Here is a 21095-nt window from a genome sequence, read left to right as displayed (position 1 = left end):
GGTGATAAATTTTAGGCACCATCTCTGACAGATGTTCTGTCAGTGATTACATGATCTGATAGTCTGGCCTGATACCTTCAAAGAAAACTCATGTCATCCTCCCAGAATAGCATCCTAGGTAGACCGGTCAGCTTTAAGCATTACTGGAGGCATTAAATGTGGAATATTGTTCCACATGCACTGGTGAATCCTGAATAGTGCTCTTCTCACCTGAAACATTTTTCTAATTCTAGTGTATTACAGTTGTTTTTCATTTTCTATTTTTCTCATGCATAGATGTAGTATAACATTTGAGTCTCAAGATCTTCTGATAGTGTTTTAGAAATATAAGAAGAAATTAATTATTTGCAAAAAAATCATCATCACACCCAGGTATTATCTATTCCAAGGTTAATATTTGACTTAAAAGAGGAAGACAAGAATGAATATTCCTTAGCTGATTATAACTGGGTAATTGGAATCTAACCTACTTTTTGTTTCACAATAAATGTTTGATATTTATTTATAACATTGTTATATTTACTGAAGTATCTTGTCAGTCACATTAGCCTATGATTGTTTCTGCACAATGTCTAGTTACACAGTGGAAATATTTGTCTTTTCTTGTTAAAGAAAAAAAGTTTGCATGGGTTCAAAAGAGGCTACACAAATGCATGACTGAAATTTTCACATGTTCTTAAGATCAGAGATATCATGGTTTTGGTGATGAAATCCATGGAGGAAATGTTGCTGGAACCTTGGAGAATACACAACAAAAGATCTGTATTACTGTTGTAATGTGTGCGATTTTCCTTTAAGCTTCTAACGGGTTATTAGGTTAGCTCAAGTATTATCATCCATGTCAAGAGAAGAGCACTTGAGGCATATGTATATGATTAGACCCTTTCTAAATTAATTTTGGGAACAAACACTCTGCTGCTTTAAGTGGGTGCAATTACACCAAAGCTGTGCTCACTCAAGCCAGAAAATAATTTAGCTTTTAGATCATGAAAGGTGTTAGGATGACAACATGAAATTTCCCACATATGCAGGAGAAAACTGCAGTAAAAGAGAAGAAAAATATTGTAGGGTAGACACTGACCTCCAGTAAGATAGAAAAAAAAACACTCAAAATAGAATGCTGTTTGTGCTGTGACCATTTCTGGACAATCAAGCTGTTCACTAACTGAAGAAAAAAAAACACATAATGATTTATGTATTCTTTTTATTATTACATAGGTCATTTTTAGATAAGGGAGGAAAAATCTGTATCTCATTATGAATATCACTACATAAAAGCCATCAAATATTTTAATTTATTGGTGTAGCTAAAGCTAGTCATTACTTGACCAACATTTTCTCACAAAACTTTCTTGTCTCTGATTGAGCCATTCATTGGCTATGACAGAGAAGATATTAGAAATTCCAGATGACAAAAAGGTTCATTCCCATTGGTCTGTGTCAGTGTTCACCATTTTTTAAGAGTGGTTGAATCTCGAATTTGTTTTTGAATTGACTCAAAATGTTTTTTATTGAATGCTTAGTTTTGATATTTTGCAACCTTACAACAGTTGTCTAATCCAAGTACTGTCAGAAAGAAACAGTGAAGATGGGCGGAACAGTGCACATTCACTGCTGTAACAATCTGTAGAGAAGCTACACCAGAAAGGAAAACAAGAATGTATTTAAGTATTAAAGAGCATTTTTAAAACATTAATGAAAAATAAAAATCTCAAAACAAAAATACATTAAAAAAAAGTCACCATTTAAAAAAATATTTTCAGTTTTCCATCCTGAACTAATTCAGCAGTAAGGAGAAAGGAAGAAATCCTTGACAGAATTTTAAAGGGTTTCTTACCACAGATTGACTAGGAAGGGATGCTCTAGGCCTTGCATTATCTGTAGCTCCCGAAAAACATTCCGAACTTCATCTCTCTCAATGCACTTCTGTTTATTCATGTATTTCATGGCATACATTTTCTTGGTGTCTCTCTTCTGTACAATGCACACCTAATTAACAGCAAAATAAACGATAAAGTTTAACACAAAATGAAATTCAACCAAACACTTTCATAAAGTCCATGTCGCAGCTAAGCAGAATTCTTTGCAATCACTTCGTAAGCCAACATGCTGGGAAACTCAGAAAAGTGATAGAACTTCCAGTTGCAGTGTATCTAAGAGAAATACACTCAATTATATTGAATCATAGGCTATTTCATTAGTCACAGAAATTACTGCCTCCTGTCTAGGAAAATGCACAGTCAGTGTCCTCATTCACATAAGTCAATACACACTTCATGATTACTGCGTCATAAACATTGCCTATGTTCAGAAGGCTAATATTTCATCTTGATATCAGAATTATTCTCTTTTAATTATTATTGAAGATAAAAATGTATCTTTGTACAGAGCTACATCATGCTGTTTTTGAAGTCACAGTTACACTGATTTAATCTCTGGAAGTAAATTTCTTTGCTTTATTTTTCTTCTTATTATTTATTTATTTATTTATTTATTTATACTAAAGTCAAATAATTTTGTAAATGCAACATGAAAATCTCATTCTAATGAGCTCGTATCTAAAACCCAGATTTTTTAAATTCTATTTGTCATCATAGTATTTCCCTTGAGAATGAAGCTAGAGAGTGTCACCAGCACCACATCTTACAATCATCATTTTACATACGATTTTCAATAACACTGAAATAATAGCTGCATCTGTATCTCATTCCCATAGGTGGTATGAATCTCATCTTTATAACTTCCCTACACTCACCCATGGGGCAAAACTCTATCATAAGTAGACTTTTACTCTGAAGGTTTTTTTCCATTAATCAAGACTTTTTTAAAATGACACTCCTAGTGCATCTTGACAGCCAAGAAAATACCAGCTGAAGATTTTATTTTGATGCAACATTCATATCACTGATACAGCCATCAGCTCCAATCAGAATTTTTCACCATCAAGAGTATGAAGAACATGCATTGGAAGCATCTTGTTTAGATCTCACCGCTTTGGTGGAATCAAGTACAAGGGAGTTATGAAGGATTTATTTGGTGTGGGCAGAATTAGTCTATTTGCATATTTATGTACATAGGCAGTATTATTTTATTTGCATATTTACGTACATACAAATACACACATATTCCCATATTATAATATATGCATATATACATGCATCTAATATCAGTGCTCAAAGATCAAATTGCAGTACACTATAAAAAAGAAAAGGAATTTTGTGCTGTATTTTAATGAACTTGCATACGCAAAATGCATAAGTGATCTGGAAGGACTGAGGTGTTTTAAAAGATGCCTTCTGGATACACAGCCTGCTAACAAACCACTAGAACTAGAATGAGGGCTGTAGAGAGTCGTACCACATATTCGCTTCTATTTCAATCTCAGAGGAAAGGCATCAGGAGCCTAAAATCAGTATATTTTATTTCCCCTGCCTTTTTCCAATGTCTCAAGAGGAACTGTCCCAGTGAAAATGAACCACATTTGTTTCTCTACAACTCCTTTTCCATGAAGAACATCCTTGAGCTCAAATCTACTCTAAATATAGGAGTTAACAGAAAATTTTTAACTTATAATGACAAGGTGGATTAAGCAGTTTCTGATTACCTTTCCTAATATCAGATGTTCTGCTAATTAAACAAAACATGGATGAGAGTGTTTCATCTTGAGTCCATTGGTGTTGTACAGTGGTAAGTAGTAAAGTTTTGTTTCTTTTTCTTCCTTGTGACATTATGCAAGGACAGAATACTTGTGATGTCCTGAAGATAATTAAAGGATTAAACTGATACAGAAAGAACCCAAGCTATGGAACAGTGAGGAAATGGCCTTTTTAGAGAAGAGACAGCAGGTGGAGCTGAACTGAAACGGAGAAAGCAGCTGAGGCTTCCACAGCTTCTTCATAAGTACAAGCAGAATTTGCAATGGCAATTCCTGAAACTTAGTCTACAATTACCTGAACCCTCCAATTTGGTGAATCAATTATGAAATATAATATTTTATAGATTTGGGTTTGGAATCTAACTAAGTTCAGAAGTTCATTCGCTTACCTGAATTTGCAGCATGATTTTCATATGAAATTTAGCTGAGACCATGACGTTTGTACGAGTTTCCTTTTCCATTATTTGAAAAACATATGTATTAAATAGTTCATCAGTAAGACTGCTGGGAAAATGGGCCTTTACTAAGCTGAGAATTGACAGGTTTGACAAATGAGCCAAACAAAGTTCACATACAACACCTGAATAGAGAACGTAAACGGAATCAGTTTTAAAACACTGATGTGACTCCAGAAGGATTTTGGTTCTCTCACCTTGAGACAGGGGCATTAAGCACAGCGAGAAATATTCTAGTCAAGAGCACACATGTTGCTGGTAGAAGGTTGCTTAACATATAGCTAACGCAACCAAAGGAAGCATTTGTTAGCAGCATAGTATCTATTCACATCTTCTAACGTGGTTTCAAAATCAATGGTACTTCTATTAATACACAAAAGTTATTTTTGCTAAATATCAAGAATTCCAAGCTGCAAATATATCAATGTTACTTTGAAAAATTCCTGACATTTCTGTGACAGTGCTGAATAGTAGAGGAGATCCTTCCTGGCATTTTTACATGATGGCTGTCAGCAGTTCTTCTGAGCACTGCTAATGTGCTGTTCTGAGCCCACTGTTAATGGGCAAAAAATGCTCCTCTGCTGCAAGAAAGAAAGCAAAACCCTCCCGCTCTCCTGGGCCATCAGCAATCCTAATGGGAAATGTTTATTTATTTATTTATTTATTGTTAGTTTATGGTTGACTTTTTTTCCAATGGAGAAATTTTAAAGTGGGGACACACAGGTGGTCTGCCACCTCAACAAAGTTCTGTGATTCATTATTGTGGAAGTCTGAGCAGAATTGCCTTATTTACAGATATCAGCATGGAAGCCTGTCATGCACACATTAGTAAAACATCATCTTTCTATTTTCCTATGAATATCATTTGCTGTGCCCTGATCAAATTGATATCACTGCTTCAGCAGTCCCTGTGGAGATACTTCAAACCCCATATAGCTTCAGAGTCAGGAGGGGAGAACAGGAATATCCATTTCTCATTAAGTTATGGGTCTAAATGCTCTAATATGTCTTCTCTTCTGAAGTCTCTCTAAAGTGACTCTACATGATTAGCTTGGATGTAAGGAAGTTGAAAGCTAGGCAGTACAAATCCTCAGTAATTTTGTCTGGATTTAAATTGTGCTTATCTTTAGAAGTCTTGTGTGCAAATACTCTTTTCCTAAAAGGGCTATGTGTTTTAGTTGTTACCACAGGGTTGTGTCTTTTTTATATCTAGGAGAGGGAAACTCTGAATTACTTTCAAATCTACAAAGTTAAAAGCAATTAGCCAAAACTTGGAGACATTTACTCTTAGAACCAAAAGAACAAAACCCATAGATTATCACTGCAGGGCTAAACTACACTTCAGAGAGTCCACTTCTAAACTACCATCACTAACTTCATCCAAATGAAAAAACAGATTACCTGCAGGTTAATAGGTTACCTTGCATTAAGACTGTTATGGATGACTGAGTTCCCCATGGGCAGATCTGGGGAAAGGATATCAGAGTTATATGGAATGAAACTTGTACGGAATTTCCTACTGGCTTGCTGCCAAAGGTGTATACTGCTATGAAGGAGCAGTTATAGGCAGATTCAGAGAAGCTTTTCCCAAAAGGTGGGGATGCATAAAAAGCTAGACTTTCCCACTAACATGAAGTCAGTGAACCAACAAATCTGCTATGAAGCAGAAAAATCACATGTATGTTTTTACTTACACACTCTAAAAAATGAATGATCATTTTTTCAGCCTACAAGTGGAAAGATTTACACAAAGAGGCTGGAGACTTGATGTCATAAGTTTGAATTTACACTGTTAGGGAATTCCCATGAAATAGAAGGATTCATTCCTAGATTCCCCTGAGCAAAGTATGACAGCTGGAGAAGAAGCTGAGCATCTGCTTGGTATCCTTTCATATTAACTCAATCTGAATAAGTTGGTGGTTATACTGTCAAACAATACTAATATTCTGAGGTTGTGTGTTATGTTACTTTAAAGATAACAGGAGGTTTATTCTGAAATTCTTTGCATATTATTTATATATATATATATATTTCCTTGATCAGGGCAGATGTGATTATGGGCTCCCATCTGATTTACACCACGGCAATTTCAATTCAGGAAGTCACTCTTTTATACAACCAAATTAATAAGAACTAAGTCCTATGTCTCAGCATCTCAGAGAAATAGGAAAAAGAATCAGTATATTCTTATCATAATTTGAATTTAATTTAAGTAGGTCAGATTGTTCAATATACGTGCTCACAGATACAAAGACCTTGAAGAAAAATGGTATTGTAATTTTCCTAGAAACCACCTGCACCTGAATACAAACTTTTCGTGGCAGTAAGCCTGCAATTATATGGTTACTGTTGCAGTAAAGAAAAATGGTAATTCTTGTATTTCAATCTAAGTCAATTTTGTAGTTGTTGGACAGTCTTCAAGTATATATTTTTTGTGATATTTTGGTTGATAATGATGGCTCTACATAGAAAAAAACAGATAAATTTAGCCAGATTAAATATGAGAGAATACTTCTAAGGTATGACGGCATAAAGAAATGACTATTTACACCAGTGTTCAGAAGTTTTATTTTGTGGATTTTATATCATCCACTTCTGAGTTTACTTAGAACAATATTTAATATATGAATAAAAGTTCCGTGGAGTTTTTTTTTTCCTTTTATCCTAAACTCCTCACAACTGATGTGATGCATCTTTACCTTCCCCACAGAATGTGCTACAGGGGGTGGAAGACTCTACTGCCTTAAATGTCCTTAGGAGAAGAATATTTTTTAGTGCTGTTGTTTAAAATGGGAGGCCACTTCTCAGAAAAGACAAGCTTTTGAGATACAGAGCCTTTGATGCCAAATGAACCAGGAAAATTCCTATAACAGCAGATGTTACTACTCTGATATGAAAATTCCAGAGTAGAAGACAGGAAGCTGCCCTCTGAAGCCAGCTGGGAGGGACAGAGTATAGCTGCTGAAGCATTCATCCCAAGTGGAGGAGGGAAGGTGCTGAGTTACCTTGAACTCAGTGCACTAAGAAGAGCTGAGCAGTGAGGGGTCTCTGCCAATAGCAGACACCTCCTGCAGCAATGTCCTGTGGAGACCTAATGTTGCTGTAGCAACCAAAGTACTTTAAGAAATGTTGGAAGACAATTGTACCAATAGCAATGAAAAATAAATAAATAAAAAATAAAAAGTAGAGCATGCCTTAAAAATCCTACTGCTCTCAGAAGGCAAAAAAGGCCATAGAGCAAACATAAAGGCAGAAGGCAGTTTGAGAAAAATGTAATACCTAACATGGTTTTACATGTTGCAGGATGCTAGAGCACAATAGACCCCAGACAGTAAACAGCGATTCAATACAGATCAGAGTTCTTGCATCATTTGTTGACATTTTCTGCTGCCAGGTGCTCCCACAAAGACAGTAATTGGAAAAGTTGCCAGCAATGAGGCTTCTGAATGAATGGCAAAGGCAACACTGACTCATAGACACTTGAAATTGTGACTGATATACCGTGCTGTGCTTTTGGCTGCGGTATAATATGTCATTTCTAAAAGGGTTACTTTCTTACCCTCACTGTGGAAAGCAAAATCAGGCAATTGGCTGGAAGCTTGCATTGGTTTGGGAAAAACAAGCCTGTTATGCCAAAGTCTGTTCTGTTTCACTGACAACTACAAAATAAGGATTTAAGCTTAAAGGGGACCATACACATAAATAATAGTCCCTAAGGGTTATGAAACTACTCCCAAACATACATATTCCCAAAGCAGGTTCACAAGAACAGCCATACAAAAACAATTAGATGTTTAAGAAATATTATAGAAACATTCACAATTGTTTCCTAAACACCATGGAGAAGAGTCTATCAATCATCAACCAAGTCTTCAAAAGGCATGTAGGCTTGTGTTACTTTTTCTGCATGTCATGGGAGGGTGAGGGCCCCTTTGAGAAAGCAGAGACAACAGAGGTGTGAATGGAGAAACTTTAAAGAAGGAGGTGTGCAGGTGATCTTTGTGATGGACAGCAAGATTTAAATAAACTTTCTATTACTTACTCTGGACCTAACTTCACTACATGAAGGGGATCTCTGTTTGACTTGATTTGATATTCCAGTGATGTGATGTATTGTGACAATAAGTAATTACAAATTTCTGGCTGCCTTGACTTATAAAGGATTCTTGGCCACCGTTTTGCACTGGCAAAACATATTCTCCTGTTTGATACCCAGAGAGGGCTTCTGTTGGAATATACTGAGGTGAATAAGGACCATGCCACGGAGGACCATGTTCTTTTGCACAAAGTATTTCAGACTACTGTAAACTGGAAGTTATTTTTCCGTGTGAAAGGCCAAGAGCCAACAAAATCCTAGGTATGTGTTTAATGTAGAAATACAGGAGTATTTCTCAAGTATAATTTAAATTAAGATCTAGATCTTATCATTATTGCTTGACCAGCTAATGAAGTTACGTTTCACTTCCAGATTTATTTCTTATGGCTTCTAGTATTTTTGTACTACAATTTTCTGCATGGCCTTGTTTTAAAACGCATTAAAATTTAAAACTTTGTTATGGTCTTTATTTTAGTAAAAAAGACCATCTACTCATGTGTAAACAAAACATGAATCTTCTCTGTTTCAGCAAAACCCCACTGAATTGAACAAATATTTAATCAATGATCACAATTACAGTAATTTTATATAGTTCCCAAGTGCAGTGAAATGTCTTTAAAATATTACAATAACTTTAAGTACATGAATGAGTCCAATGATTTCAAAACAAGATTGCTTGAGTAGACTTTCCAAAAGCGTAGACTGCTTCTACTTTTTTTTCGTGTTCTTGTTTTGGGGACTGATTTCTTAACTTTGCTAATCCTCATTGAAAAGGCTTAATTATTAAAACGTTTTTACTCAATTAGCTTTACAGAATACATTGTAACAGAAAAGTTTATAATGAAAGTCATTATGGTTGTGATCAGATGTCCTTGAGAAGCAAAAGACAACCAAACTTACATTCCTTTATCTGGTCAAGGGTAGAAAAACACAAATGAATTCTCTACTAAATTTTTGATTGTTAAAAATAAAGTAATCCTTACCTTTCCAAAACTCCCTTTGCCAATAGCCCGCAATATTTGAAAATGGTCAAAGTTAACTGGAAAATAAAGCAGAGAAGAAAAAGAATACAGTTTTCAAAGTGCTAAGTCAGAATCAGAAATCAGATAACAACAGTAACAGCAGTGCTTCCAACTAGTGTAATTTGGCCATGTGATACTTCCATTCTTCCCTTAAAATATCAAATATATTTAATAGGTAGCAAAAGATTTGCAGTAAAATAAGCACCACTGATTTTATTCATCAACCAGTGTTGTTCCAATATCTAGCGTCTCCAAAAAGAAACATACCTCTGTCTAACCTACTAACAAGATAATACATTAGCATTACACAGCATGTTCAAGAAAGATTAAGATCTATTAAAAGAGTATTGAATAATTCAGGTAAGCAATTCCCATCTACTAATAGAATATGTAGTGATATAAAGATAGTGTTCTTCCAGTAATCGCTGTTTATGGGATGTTTCCCATATTCTGTTATGGTGAAGAAAGCTTATCCCATGGTGACCTTACTAGGATCAGCCCCTATGAACTTTTCCACCTTAATACTAATATTGGTACACATCTGCTACATAATGCTACATTGTAAGACTATTTCACTGATTCAGAGTAAGTTTGTTTAAGAGAATTGCACTTAAACCTAAATTCAGTGGAGTTGACAAACTTAACTGAAAATTAATTGGATTTTTTTAAAAATTTAATTTAAAATAAAACTTCTCTGTGTTCTTGGCTTCAATACTTTCAACTATGTGCCTGTTACTGCCATAATAGTAATCAGAACAACTATGGAAACAGACTGTCGCTGTAAATAATGGCAACGTGAATAAGTGCTACAAAACATGGTTCAAATTTTGATGAAGATAATCCTATAAAACAAATAATACTTTAAATATCTATCAAAAACTTGTACTGGCTCAAGCTAAATGGTGAGTAGAGTGTTGCCAGGTTGATGTATATTAAGAGACTGAAAAGGGATAAAATCTTATTTTCACTGTTGCGGTGATATCTCATTTATACTACTCATGTCCATCCCCCCAGCTCCCTTCCAACCCCTGCAATTCTGTGATTCTACGTGATTTTTTTTTTTTTATTTGTGCTTGCTTACACTGTCTTCAAGGGAAGATGATTACCCCTTTCATTAGTGCAGCTATAGCAACCATCTTCTTGGTAATTACTGGAGACCAAATCAAATCCAGATCTAACAGATCTGAAAGCAGCAGACTCTCATCTTGAGCAAACAAAGATGGTAATTGTGAATATAGTCACTTAAGGATTTGGATACTAAAATGAAAATGCATAACTTTGCATAGATTACCAAGTTGCTATTGCTGGAAAACAAGTTTTGTGCTGAATCACATAACAGTTATGGTTATTTAGGCATCTGGAATAGACAAGACTCTCTATCAAAGACTTGTGCTTTTGTTCTCTGCCCACAGTTTTTACCAGTGGAAGACTGCCTTGTAGTTCCTGCTGGTCAATACTGGTGTGAGAGGCAAGATGGTCAGTTTAGGAAAATGCCTTACACAGAGGCACATCAACATTAATCTTTTTGCTGTAACTCATCCTTCCCAGGCACATGCCCCAAAATAAAGGAGTGAGAGCTTCATGACTGGGATCTTTGAACTGATCAAGAAGTTTCAATAGGAATTCAACACAGAATTAAGAATATTCAAATAAATGTGTTCATCTAATTTGTTTCTTTGATAAGCAAACTTAATCAATTTTTTCCTCCAGCATACTGGCATTCTCTGTCACTCCCTTTCTTTAAAAGCTTCTGTTGTTTTCTGTTTGCTTTAACCAGCTTTAACAAATACTTTCATTAATGAAAGCTTATTTTGACTTTATTCTTTACCTTGCAGGCATCCAGGTGAGGCCAGCTCCCACGCACAACCAGAAAACTGTTGATGCAGTCTGTAATTGTCTGAATTTAATTCAAGTCACATTTCACTGGGACTTGACTATATAATTGTGCTGAAACCTGGCTGGTTTTGAAATGTATCAATTTGATGAATTATTTCATTTATCCATTTTCATTTTGGAACTCATTTTATGCAAAACCAAAATTAAGCATTTATTTTTAGCCATTTTTATTGTCCATATACTTCTACTCTATTTATCTGCTCCTTGTTCTCCAGCAGTGTTTATTGCTTTGAGCAATTAGGACAACTTATTTTGTTATTGGAATTGGTTGTAAATTGAACTTTCCTAAGACAGAGGTGGTTAAATGAGGTGTTAAACCATGAGATTTAATATGAATTATTATTATATGGTAAGTCAAATAAGTGGCTAAGAAACATAACCACTATGATTGATAAAATTTTCTTAATTTTTCTATTTAGCACTATAAGAAAGTTGGATGTTAAATTTTCAATTCTTCATTAAGAAACAATAGTATTTTGTATTTGTACTTCACTGTTCTGTCAGCCTTATCTGAAATCGAGGTACAATTATTGTAATTTTTTTTTTTTTACAAGAGAAAAGAAAGATCATTTTAAAGACTGTGCAAGCATGTAAATACAAAAGTCTGCATTTGAAATGAGCCACAGTTGTAGACACTGCATTGTTCTGAAAAGTGTTAATTCTCTAAGCTGAGACAAGTTGATCTCTTTTGATCATTCAAACATACGCATAATATGTAATCGAAAACTGGGCATGTTCTTCTCTTGGGACGTTGGGAAAGGATAACAAAAGAGAAAAGGTTGCAATTGAGACCAATGTCAAGGTCAGCTGAGAAAGAGATGTTTTATGTCTCAGCCCCATCAACAGCAGATCAGCCTCATAGAAGTCCTGTTTGCACCACAAGTTCCCAGAGGAATGGTCAAGCTAAGTTAGTTATTGCTAGACCAGACATTCTCTTCAAGAGGTTTTAATCTCCAACTGTCAGAATTTCTGGCTCAATTTATTCATCACATTTTTTATTTTTTTTTAACATTGTGTGTGTACTTTTTCTCCCTTTCTCCCATTGTGTGTCCCTTTTCTCCCAGTGAAAATTCAACACCATAGTTTCACCACTTATTCTGAGAAGAATTACAGCTCACTATGACCTCTAGCATTTCCAGTGTTCAAAATATCGTCAAGATCACATGCTGCCTTTTCTTCTGTGCAACGATATCACAAATATGGTATTCTTGTCCTCTAAAACATGACATGTCTAACTCTCTTGTGGAGCCTGGTGTTATAGCTAATGACATTTTTTCTAGCACAAAACCCAGCTGAGATAATGGTGTGGTTACAGAAGGACATTTTCTTCAGTAACTGTAATATTATTATTACTATTTTAAAAATAGTTTGGCATCATTTTCTAAAGAACAATTTTCTAACTTTGTGAGAAAACTTCTTTAATTTCACTACTATACCATACTTACAATTCTGAACTTGAATTTTTAGAGTACAGATATTTTTCAGAAACCAAAACTAATTTATGTTGTCTTCAACTAATATTCCACAAAGGCAAATTCACAAAATGAAGTTGTATTAAAAGCAAAGTGAGGAAGTTTCATTTCAGTTTTAATGGTTTTCATCAATTTGGAAAAAAACAAGATGTATTATGTTCTCAGTTCTCCATCTCACACCAAAAAGAGAAAGTCACCATAAATTAAAAACTGAGGACTATGGAATAAAACAGAAGTATTTTAACTAAAGGAGAAATTAGACCAGCGTTTACAATGCCTGTTTCATAATATTAGAGTGACTGCTGCTTGATAATTTCATTAATGAGATATATATTCATATGAATTAAAGAATTTAGTTTATTTCACTTAAGTCACACTCAAGTCTTAAGCAAATTCTATTGCACAGTTTCAAGTCTCTGTTAAAAACTTTATCCATAAATTAGCCCAATGTAGAGCATTTTCCAGCAGCTTAATACTGAACTAAAAAAATCTTGAATGGTAATAATGATACCATATAAGAACATAATATTTTTACCCTTTCAATTGCATTTTTACAAATCTAGAGCAGTCTAGTGTTACCTAGCATTTGTTCAAGTGTAAATTAAGCCTTGCCTAAGAGGCAATATGTATATCAGGTTGATTCTACATGGAGCTGACATCTGCTATTCTTCCTGCAGCTGAGGAAAATTTATAGCATGTATATGTGATTCCTCTGAAGACACTAAACATTATCTGGAATAACTTGAATAATAATGCATCTACAGGAGAAAATATCCAATCCAAATTTGTCAAAGCACAGATATACACATTCCTTGCATCACAGAAAAGAAATGAACAGCTCTTCAATTAAAATGAAACAACTAAAAAATTAAGAATTTAATAAACCTTGAGAGCTAAATCCAGCCATTCTCCTTCTCTAGCTGATAGTCACTGATAGTCACATTTATTTGGTTTCTGTGGCAGCAGCTAAAACCCAAACATGAGTCTTAAGACATTAGAAAGTGAAGAGTAAAGATGTATTTGTAACACAAATTGCATTTCTAGATTTACTCTCAGCTGACTTCAACAGAAAACAAAACCATGAAAATGTGATACAGCCATCAGTCTAAGGAAATTGATTTTTAAGTCTTGGATGTTGTGGTTTCAGAGAACTTTAATGCTTCCTGCTTCTGGGTGACTCAGAAAAACAGAGTAACAACTAAATCAGATTTTCTCTCTAGATTTGGCCCGTATGGTTTACTGCTTTAGACTCAGTGGACAGCAGTGGTTTTAGGATTCCAAACCTGTTCTGCAGTCTTCTTTACATGTGCCTCCTGTTCATACTTTCCAGCCTTTCCCAGAGTAAGCCACAATTCTGTGCTAACAGGATATCAGTAAGTCTCAGCAGCCTTCAAACCTTATTAAGATTGCTCTACTATTTCCACACAGAAACATACAAGATTAAAAACCAAGTAGATACTGCCATATACATTCAGTATTCATTATGGAGTCACCAGCTTGAATGGATATAGACAGAAGAAACATGAAAAGTGCTTAGAAATTAGATTAAGGAGCATGAGTTGGTTAGGCTAGTCATAAAGATCTGCATTCCATCATGATTTGTTGATGACAAATGCACTAGTGAAGAAAGATAGTTTAAATTAAGTATTGAATTAAATAAGAAATGAATTTTTGTTGACGTTGACAGAAAGGGAAAAAGCAGCTGCATCTTTGAGGTGAGCAAAGAATCCAAAACCTGTATATATTCATTGGGCGTATGGATGGAATGTGCCATCCCTATGAATTAATTGACTTTGGAGCACAATAATTAGAAAGAGTTACATAACTGAAGGACAAGAGAAAAGTATTTTCAGAGCTGATTTTATCTCATTAATGATGAAGCACGGCATTTTCTATCATTGTGTTTAGGGGCTTTGCATTTAAATTGCATTACAATGAATCAATTCTTCAGACAGTGTTTTAGTCTTGATATAAGCTGCTACTAATTATTACATTAATCATTTTTTATAATTAGCAATGAGAATTTACTTGCAATGAGAGTGCACCTGAATGTCAGAAAAATATAATTCATAATTCAGCTAATTTTGCTTTGAGTTTAAAGACACATTTCAGTCTGATCATGTTTTGCAAACTAAAATATGGAAAAGGTAATTCTTGTGTCTTGGGAAACTCCGATACTTGAACATTAGTCTACTCTCAGAAAAAAGAAAGAAAAATTTTTGATTTTGAAAGTAACTTTATGTTATGAATTGAAATAAAATTTACATTTTAAACTGATACCATTTTCGCATTCTGAAATATCAGAAGCAGTTCACAATAGTCAACTTCCACCCTGCTACAACTCTAGTCAAAGAAACTCAAAACAATGTCGTCCATCTTATGAAAGGAAATATGTATTTCAGCTCCCTCTATCTAAACGAAAGGTTTCTATGATACTGAAAAATTTCAATTTCAGACTTCATAATGGATCCATGGTGGTTTGTTTAATGGTAGATCATACTAAGAGTTACTCCTTGTTATGATGACCATGTCTGATCATCTATGATAGATCTTTGACTGGACTACATCTTCCATCAGTGAGGTAAACTCTTACCACTTGCATGACACACACTGTTCACTTAGGGGCGACACAAAATGAAATCGTTCTGAAAAGGTAAATTTGAATTTCATTCCAAGTTATAAAAACAGCTTTGTTTTCTCAATACGAGACATTTTTTTTTTTTGTATAGGAAATTAACAACATTTTGATATTGCTTTTAAGTAAATTTCCCTTTAAAAAGTAGTTTCAAAGGCAGAAGATTGAGATAGTTACCTTCATAGGGAACTTATAGCACTTACTACTGCAGGAAACCTTGTGAAAGCAGATAGTCTGTCCCAAAGGTGTACAAGGGAAGTCTGCAAGCAACTTCACTGTTTAGGTAACTGAGAAAGATGCCAAATCTGAGCAGTTTGAATGCAACCAGAATCCTGCTCACTCTGTTCAGTGGAAAATAATTTATTCATTAGAAAAAAAAAAAAAGGTTAAATCAGCTTGCCAGTTTATGGTAGTACAAATGATACTGCATAAGCCAGGGAATCTCTGATCCAGTGCAGGGCAGTGTCATTCAGCACAGGAATGGTGATCTATAGAAGACACTGTAAAGAGCCAGCAAGATTTATTTATTTATTTATTTTTAAATGGAGAAAGTAAAACTGAGATGGTCTAACTGGATCACTTTTGTCAATTTACACATATCATATAATCATCACTTCCAGTCTCTAAAACTCAATTTTTGTACGTTATACTTTTACGTTGTTGTTTTAATACTGAAGTAGAGCTCAGACACTCATCCCATTAAGTATGCTGGCTATCATTCTTCTATTTTCTCCTCAGACATAAGCAATCAAAGGCAATAAAGGTAAGACAGTTTTAAGTCATTCTTCTAAGCAGATGTTTTGCCTCAGACAGCAGTCTCAGGAAGAAAACCAAACTCCCTTCTAAAACAATAGAAATAATAACACAACATACTATACCAGAAAGATTTGAATCAACATAGTCTAAACATAATAACAAAGTCTAACATAGTACAGCTGCTATTATTTGAAGACAGAATTACTCATTTAATCTAATGAATTTGAAATTATTTCTCATTAAGTAAACAAACAATATATTGAATAGAAGTGATAGCTAGGCAGAAAAGAGGACATCAAATATGTGTTGTTCTTGCAAAAAGTCAGCTATACCCTCTAGCCCAAGTTGATAGCATGTCCTCGTAGGCAGTGCACTATAAAATAGGAAAAAATGACCGTCTGTTTAACTTCACCATTGATGATGTGACCAGCAAAAATTAGCACAGAATATTATATATTTTATTCTTTTCTGGAAGGAGGGGGAGGGAAGTGTCCCAAAATAGTGAACAAAGGCATCAACTAGTTCAGAAAAGTGTAGAACTATAAAATAGTGAGAACCAGTGGGATTTTTCTAAGACAGACTAAGAGAGATCTGTGCAGTCAAGGTGTTGTAGGTGAACAACAGATAAAACATTCTTCTAATAATACTTCCATGCCCATGGGATGGAGGAGTATTGATCAGACCAAATTGGTCTGAAAACAGTAATTTGGTACCACACACTGAGAGCAAGAGATTGAGCGCTGCTGATGGGCCATCAACTTAGAAGGCCTTGATCCTGTGGGTCAGGTTAGTGTAATCCCTTTGCAACACTATATTGAAGCAAAATTTATCAATTGCTCACTGACATCATGATGACTAGTCCATACATCATCTATACATCAAGCTGAAAAGATTAATGTGGACTTCAAATTCAGAGGCTTTCAATTTAAATTAAACAAAAAAGTGAAAAGAGCTTGCATCACCAAATCTACTACTGTTTTTCAACAGCTAGCAAATAACCACAGACTGTTGTGAAAGGCCTGGGGACTAATAGGGACTTTATGTAGTGAGGTATAAGTCAGTGCTATGAAAAATAACATAAGAAGCCAGATATTTCTCAGAATGGACAGAAACGTGAAAATTTTTACCATTGCTACATAGCCATAATTGGTATATATCAATGAGTTTGTTTAACTGCACCAGCTTGAGCCCACAGAAGTTTTGGTGGTAGCTGGGAACAGTTACACATTTGCGTATGGGGTGCTTACATCTTGTGCACAGAATTCATTGTAGCCAGCCATCTGAAGGTACATGATTCTGTCTCCAGGTAGGCTGGCACTGGATCTGTGTGATATGAAGAACTGATATTATTAGATTATTAGGTTTAGTGTGTTCAGTAATAATGGCCATCAGTTGCAACTTAATCCCATAGCCTGGCCCTTGTTGCCAGATCAAAATAATTAGGATTTAGTTAGGCAATGTCAATTCTTCAGGATAACTATAAGCTAATTATCATAATGGAAGACTTTGCAATTACTTTCGCTGTATCTTCATTCTATTTGCATATAACATTTGGGTAACCTTTTTTTCCTAGTCTAAAAAGGTTTCGTTTGCATAGACTAGGTTATTTAGTGAAAAATAATTGGGAATTCTGATATAATTCTAGTCATTCATCTAGGTGTCTACTATAAAACAGTAATTTATAAAATTTTACCATTATAAATTCAGAAGTTAGTAAATTTAATTTTTTTAAGAGCAGTGAATGTTTTAATAAAGTTGCAATGAAGGCAATTCTGTTTTGCCATAGGACAGAGCTTTAATTCAGAAAAGTGGTTAACTTAGTATCAACGCTTGAAACATCAAAGATCACCGAGAAACTACTGAACAGATGTAGTAGACCATGTCACTGTCAGTGAGTAGCTGATAAGACTTTATGAGTCTCTGTGCTGTTCATAGTTGTTTCAAAGGGTAAAGTTGACATTAGAGCTAAGGAGTGAAATTTCATAACCTGTTCAAATACAAAATATCTTCAAGAGTTTCCATTAGTAATGATACATAACACCCTTTCGATGAGAAAAGTGGGTTTCTGATGATATTGCCTACTTATGACTAAGATGACAAAAAAGAATTTCTGTAATCTATTGCTAGAAGAAATAGGTTGACAAGTATGTCCAACAGGAAGTGTACTTCTTAACAAAATATATTGCTATAATACAGAAAGCCTACGTTCCTCTTTAACAATAATAGATTTCCTCAGGAGATTAGGAAACACATAACAGAATATGAAGCATCTTTTTTCAACTAGAAAGTGGGAATATTCTCCTCCCACAGAGTTACTATGAGGATAACCTCATTAATAACTGAACTGGAGGGGAGGGAAGTTGCTATGGAATAAAATGTCAAATTTCAGTGGACCAAACACTTTTTTCCTATGATAAAAATCACCAGCCATCGCCAGGTGAAGGACAACTATTTAAACAAAATTATCAACAAAATCCTCTCTGAGGCATCAGTCGATTTTATCCACATGGAGGCCTTATAATGCCAGGGGAAGAGGGGCAAGAAATCCCTTTGCTTTAGGCTTCTTTGTGTGGTGGCTCTAAGACTATTCTTCCTTCTGATAGGATTGCAGAAAATGAGTATTGGTGCTGTGTTAGTGGGAGGATAGGAAATCATGTGAGTAAGATTTTATCCAAACATCTAGACAAACTACAAGTTACTGTCCTCTTTTTCTTCTAATTGATGTCCCTTTCTGTCTCCAAAATTGTCTGCAAAAATTATCTTTTTTTTTTTTCCCTAAACCACAATTACAAATAGGACCCTGGTAGCAATTAAGGACAATAAAGGGTGAGAAAGATTCATGTTTCAGTTAGGATTCTCCTATTTAGTCTTTGTAAGCCCAAACAGAACCCACAGGTGTCAAAAGAATAATGCCAGTCCTAGCTCATAACAAAAGTATTCTGAATTGTGATTGGAGCAGTAGAGTTGATATTTACTTACCACTGTAAGGTTACTGCTCATTAGTTTGGTAGCAGAGACGCTCCCTCCAGGGGGAAAATCTTTCAAAAGAAGTAGTAAAACCTGCCAGATGTAAATGTGGCTATCCAGGTCTGATTTATCTTTTGGGATTTGAAAATAGTGTCAAAATAACAAGAATTTCCAGAACAATTTCTGACGATTTCCAGGATCTTGTATTTCACGGCTCTTGGAATAGTCAACTTTAAAAATGTCTTATATGATTTGGATCTGAGGACACCATTTAAGACTACCAGTCCATTATCATCTTCACCTGCCTCTCTCCCACCACCACCTTGCCATGGGTTCAGGAGACCCACTGCAGCTGGAGTCTGGATCCAGTCACTGTGAAACCTACTGCATGTAACAGAACTCTGAGGAATCTGGCTGGGACCCATCCTGTGTTTGCTGAGCTGTGCTTCACCTGAGCTGGGCTGCAGTTAAGTCCATGCCTGGTTATGCACCTAATCTACCATTTGAACTTTTGGACCCTACTTTCCATCACTTACCTTCAATGCTCATCTAGCTTGGTGTCAGTAGGTTGCACCTGTGTTGATGAGGCCACCACCCCTCCATGTTCCTGCTGCACAGTGACATTTTCAGACTGGACGCAAGTGTTTTACAGTAATGGGATAGAACTGCAGGTAGCAGTAACTGAAGATAGTGTGAAACTGAAGCTAGTGTGAGGACTGGAAAAAGGAAAAGTTGCCTCTGATTACGGAAAAGAGATCTGGAGCTGAAAAGTATCTGGCTTTTTATTATAGCTAGAATTCTTACTATTTCCCTGTATGAATCATTTTATTTCATAAGAATCATTTCACTTTCTCTGCCATTTTGGAGTAAAAGCTCTTGGTACTCCCAGAGGCTTTTTACCTACATGTTCAAAGTGAAACATTTATCAAATTTGAATGTGATTCAAATTTGAATTTGAACACGATCAATAAGAGTAGAATTGAAGCTATAACCTAAATTAGTAGTTGAATTTAATATTTAATATAACATTTCTATTTTGATGTTTCTTTTTTTTTTTTCTTTTTTTTTCCTTTTTTTTTTTTTTTGTGACTGTTTCTTTCAGGGTGGATAGAGAGAGTAGAAAAAAATATTTCATACTAGCAGCTATATTTAATTCATAAAGAACCTGCAAAATGTCAGTGCAACTCAAATATCTTTAAATAGAGGTTTGCAGATAAATATTTTGTGATGAAATTGGTTGTTTTGATATTGAGACTAAATAAGATGGTTGGCTGCTGTACATACAATGGCCATCTAACTGTGGCAGTTTTTGGTTTGGAGCTCATTAGTTATTCTCTTATCATTGCACCACTTACCTCTGGGGAGTCCTTCCAGTGATAATGTAGAGATATTTCCAGCCTGATATAAGCACGCTTATTTACACACCACAAGCAATTACTTCAAAGTCGATAGACCCAAGCATTGCTGAAAACAGTAAATATGAATAAGAAAATTGGGGCCTTTGTCTGAAACATGAAAAAAATTTAAAGTAAGCTTCGATACAGTCACAAAACAAAGCAAATCCACCTCATTGCCACTCCACGGCTCTCAGCTGGCACCAGGGTGGCTGAGGACAGGAGGGCTTCAGACTAAACACAGTTCCCAGATTTATGGCTGGGGGCAAGCATTAACACCAGGTCAGTAGGCTCTCTCAGCCACAACTCAATTTATAAAGACTTATATTATATCACCACACAACAGGAATGAATAAAAAGATTCATTTGATCTAGGGGGTGCGTAGCTAAATGGTATTAATGGAAATAACATAACTTCTAATTTTAACAGCAGAAATTATTAGCTGTAGAGCACAAACAGTGAACAGCAGAGGATAAAACTGTTGAGTGCAGCAGAAGGTTTGTTACTTGTAATGCCTGAAACATTTGGTGCTATTAATTGTACTCATACCAATTCTGTATAACCACAGAAATAGAATCTCAATTTTATTTATAGATGTTAGATGAAAATAGTGAATATTGATAATTTGTTCTAGAGTTCCGTACTACATACACCAGATCTATTTTAATGCAACTAATGTACATACAAAAAAAAAATCTATGGAGAGAGAAAGAGGGATGATTAATACAAGTATAGTTATGTTTTCT

The 21095-nt window shown here is 35.0% G+C and overlaps 1 protein-coding gene across 2 annotated transcripts in view; it reads right to left on the bottom strand.

Annotated features, from left to right (window-relative positions):
* Positions 1 to 21095, bottom strand: part of STK32B (serine/threonine kinase 32B) — a gene marked incomplete at both ends in the record, with an annotated part of 157272 nt that overhangs the window by 122439 nt on the left and 13738 nt on the right. For both annotated transcript variants that reach the window (XM_079534851.1, XM_079534852.1), the window contains 2 exons: positions 1838 to 1989; positions 9190 to 9245. In XM_079534851.1, the coding sequence (XP_079390977.1) occupies positions 1838 to 1989; positions 9190 to 9245 (208 nt within the window). The remainder of the gene's footprint in view (positions 1 to 1837; positions 1990 to 9189; positions 9246 to 21095) is intronic.

The sequence above is a fragment of the Tetrao urogallus genome (genome assembly GCF_951394365.1).
Source record: "Tetrao urogallus genome assembly, chromosome: 4".
NCBI lineage: Eukaryota > Metazoa > Chordata > Aves > Galliformes > Phasianidae > Tetrao > Tetrao urogallus.
The sequence above is the reverse complement of the archived record's forward strand: the minus strand, read 5'-3'. Positions and strand labels throughout refer to the sequence as shown.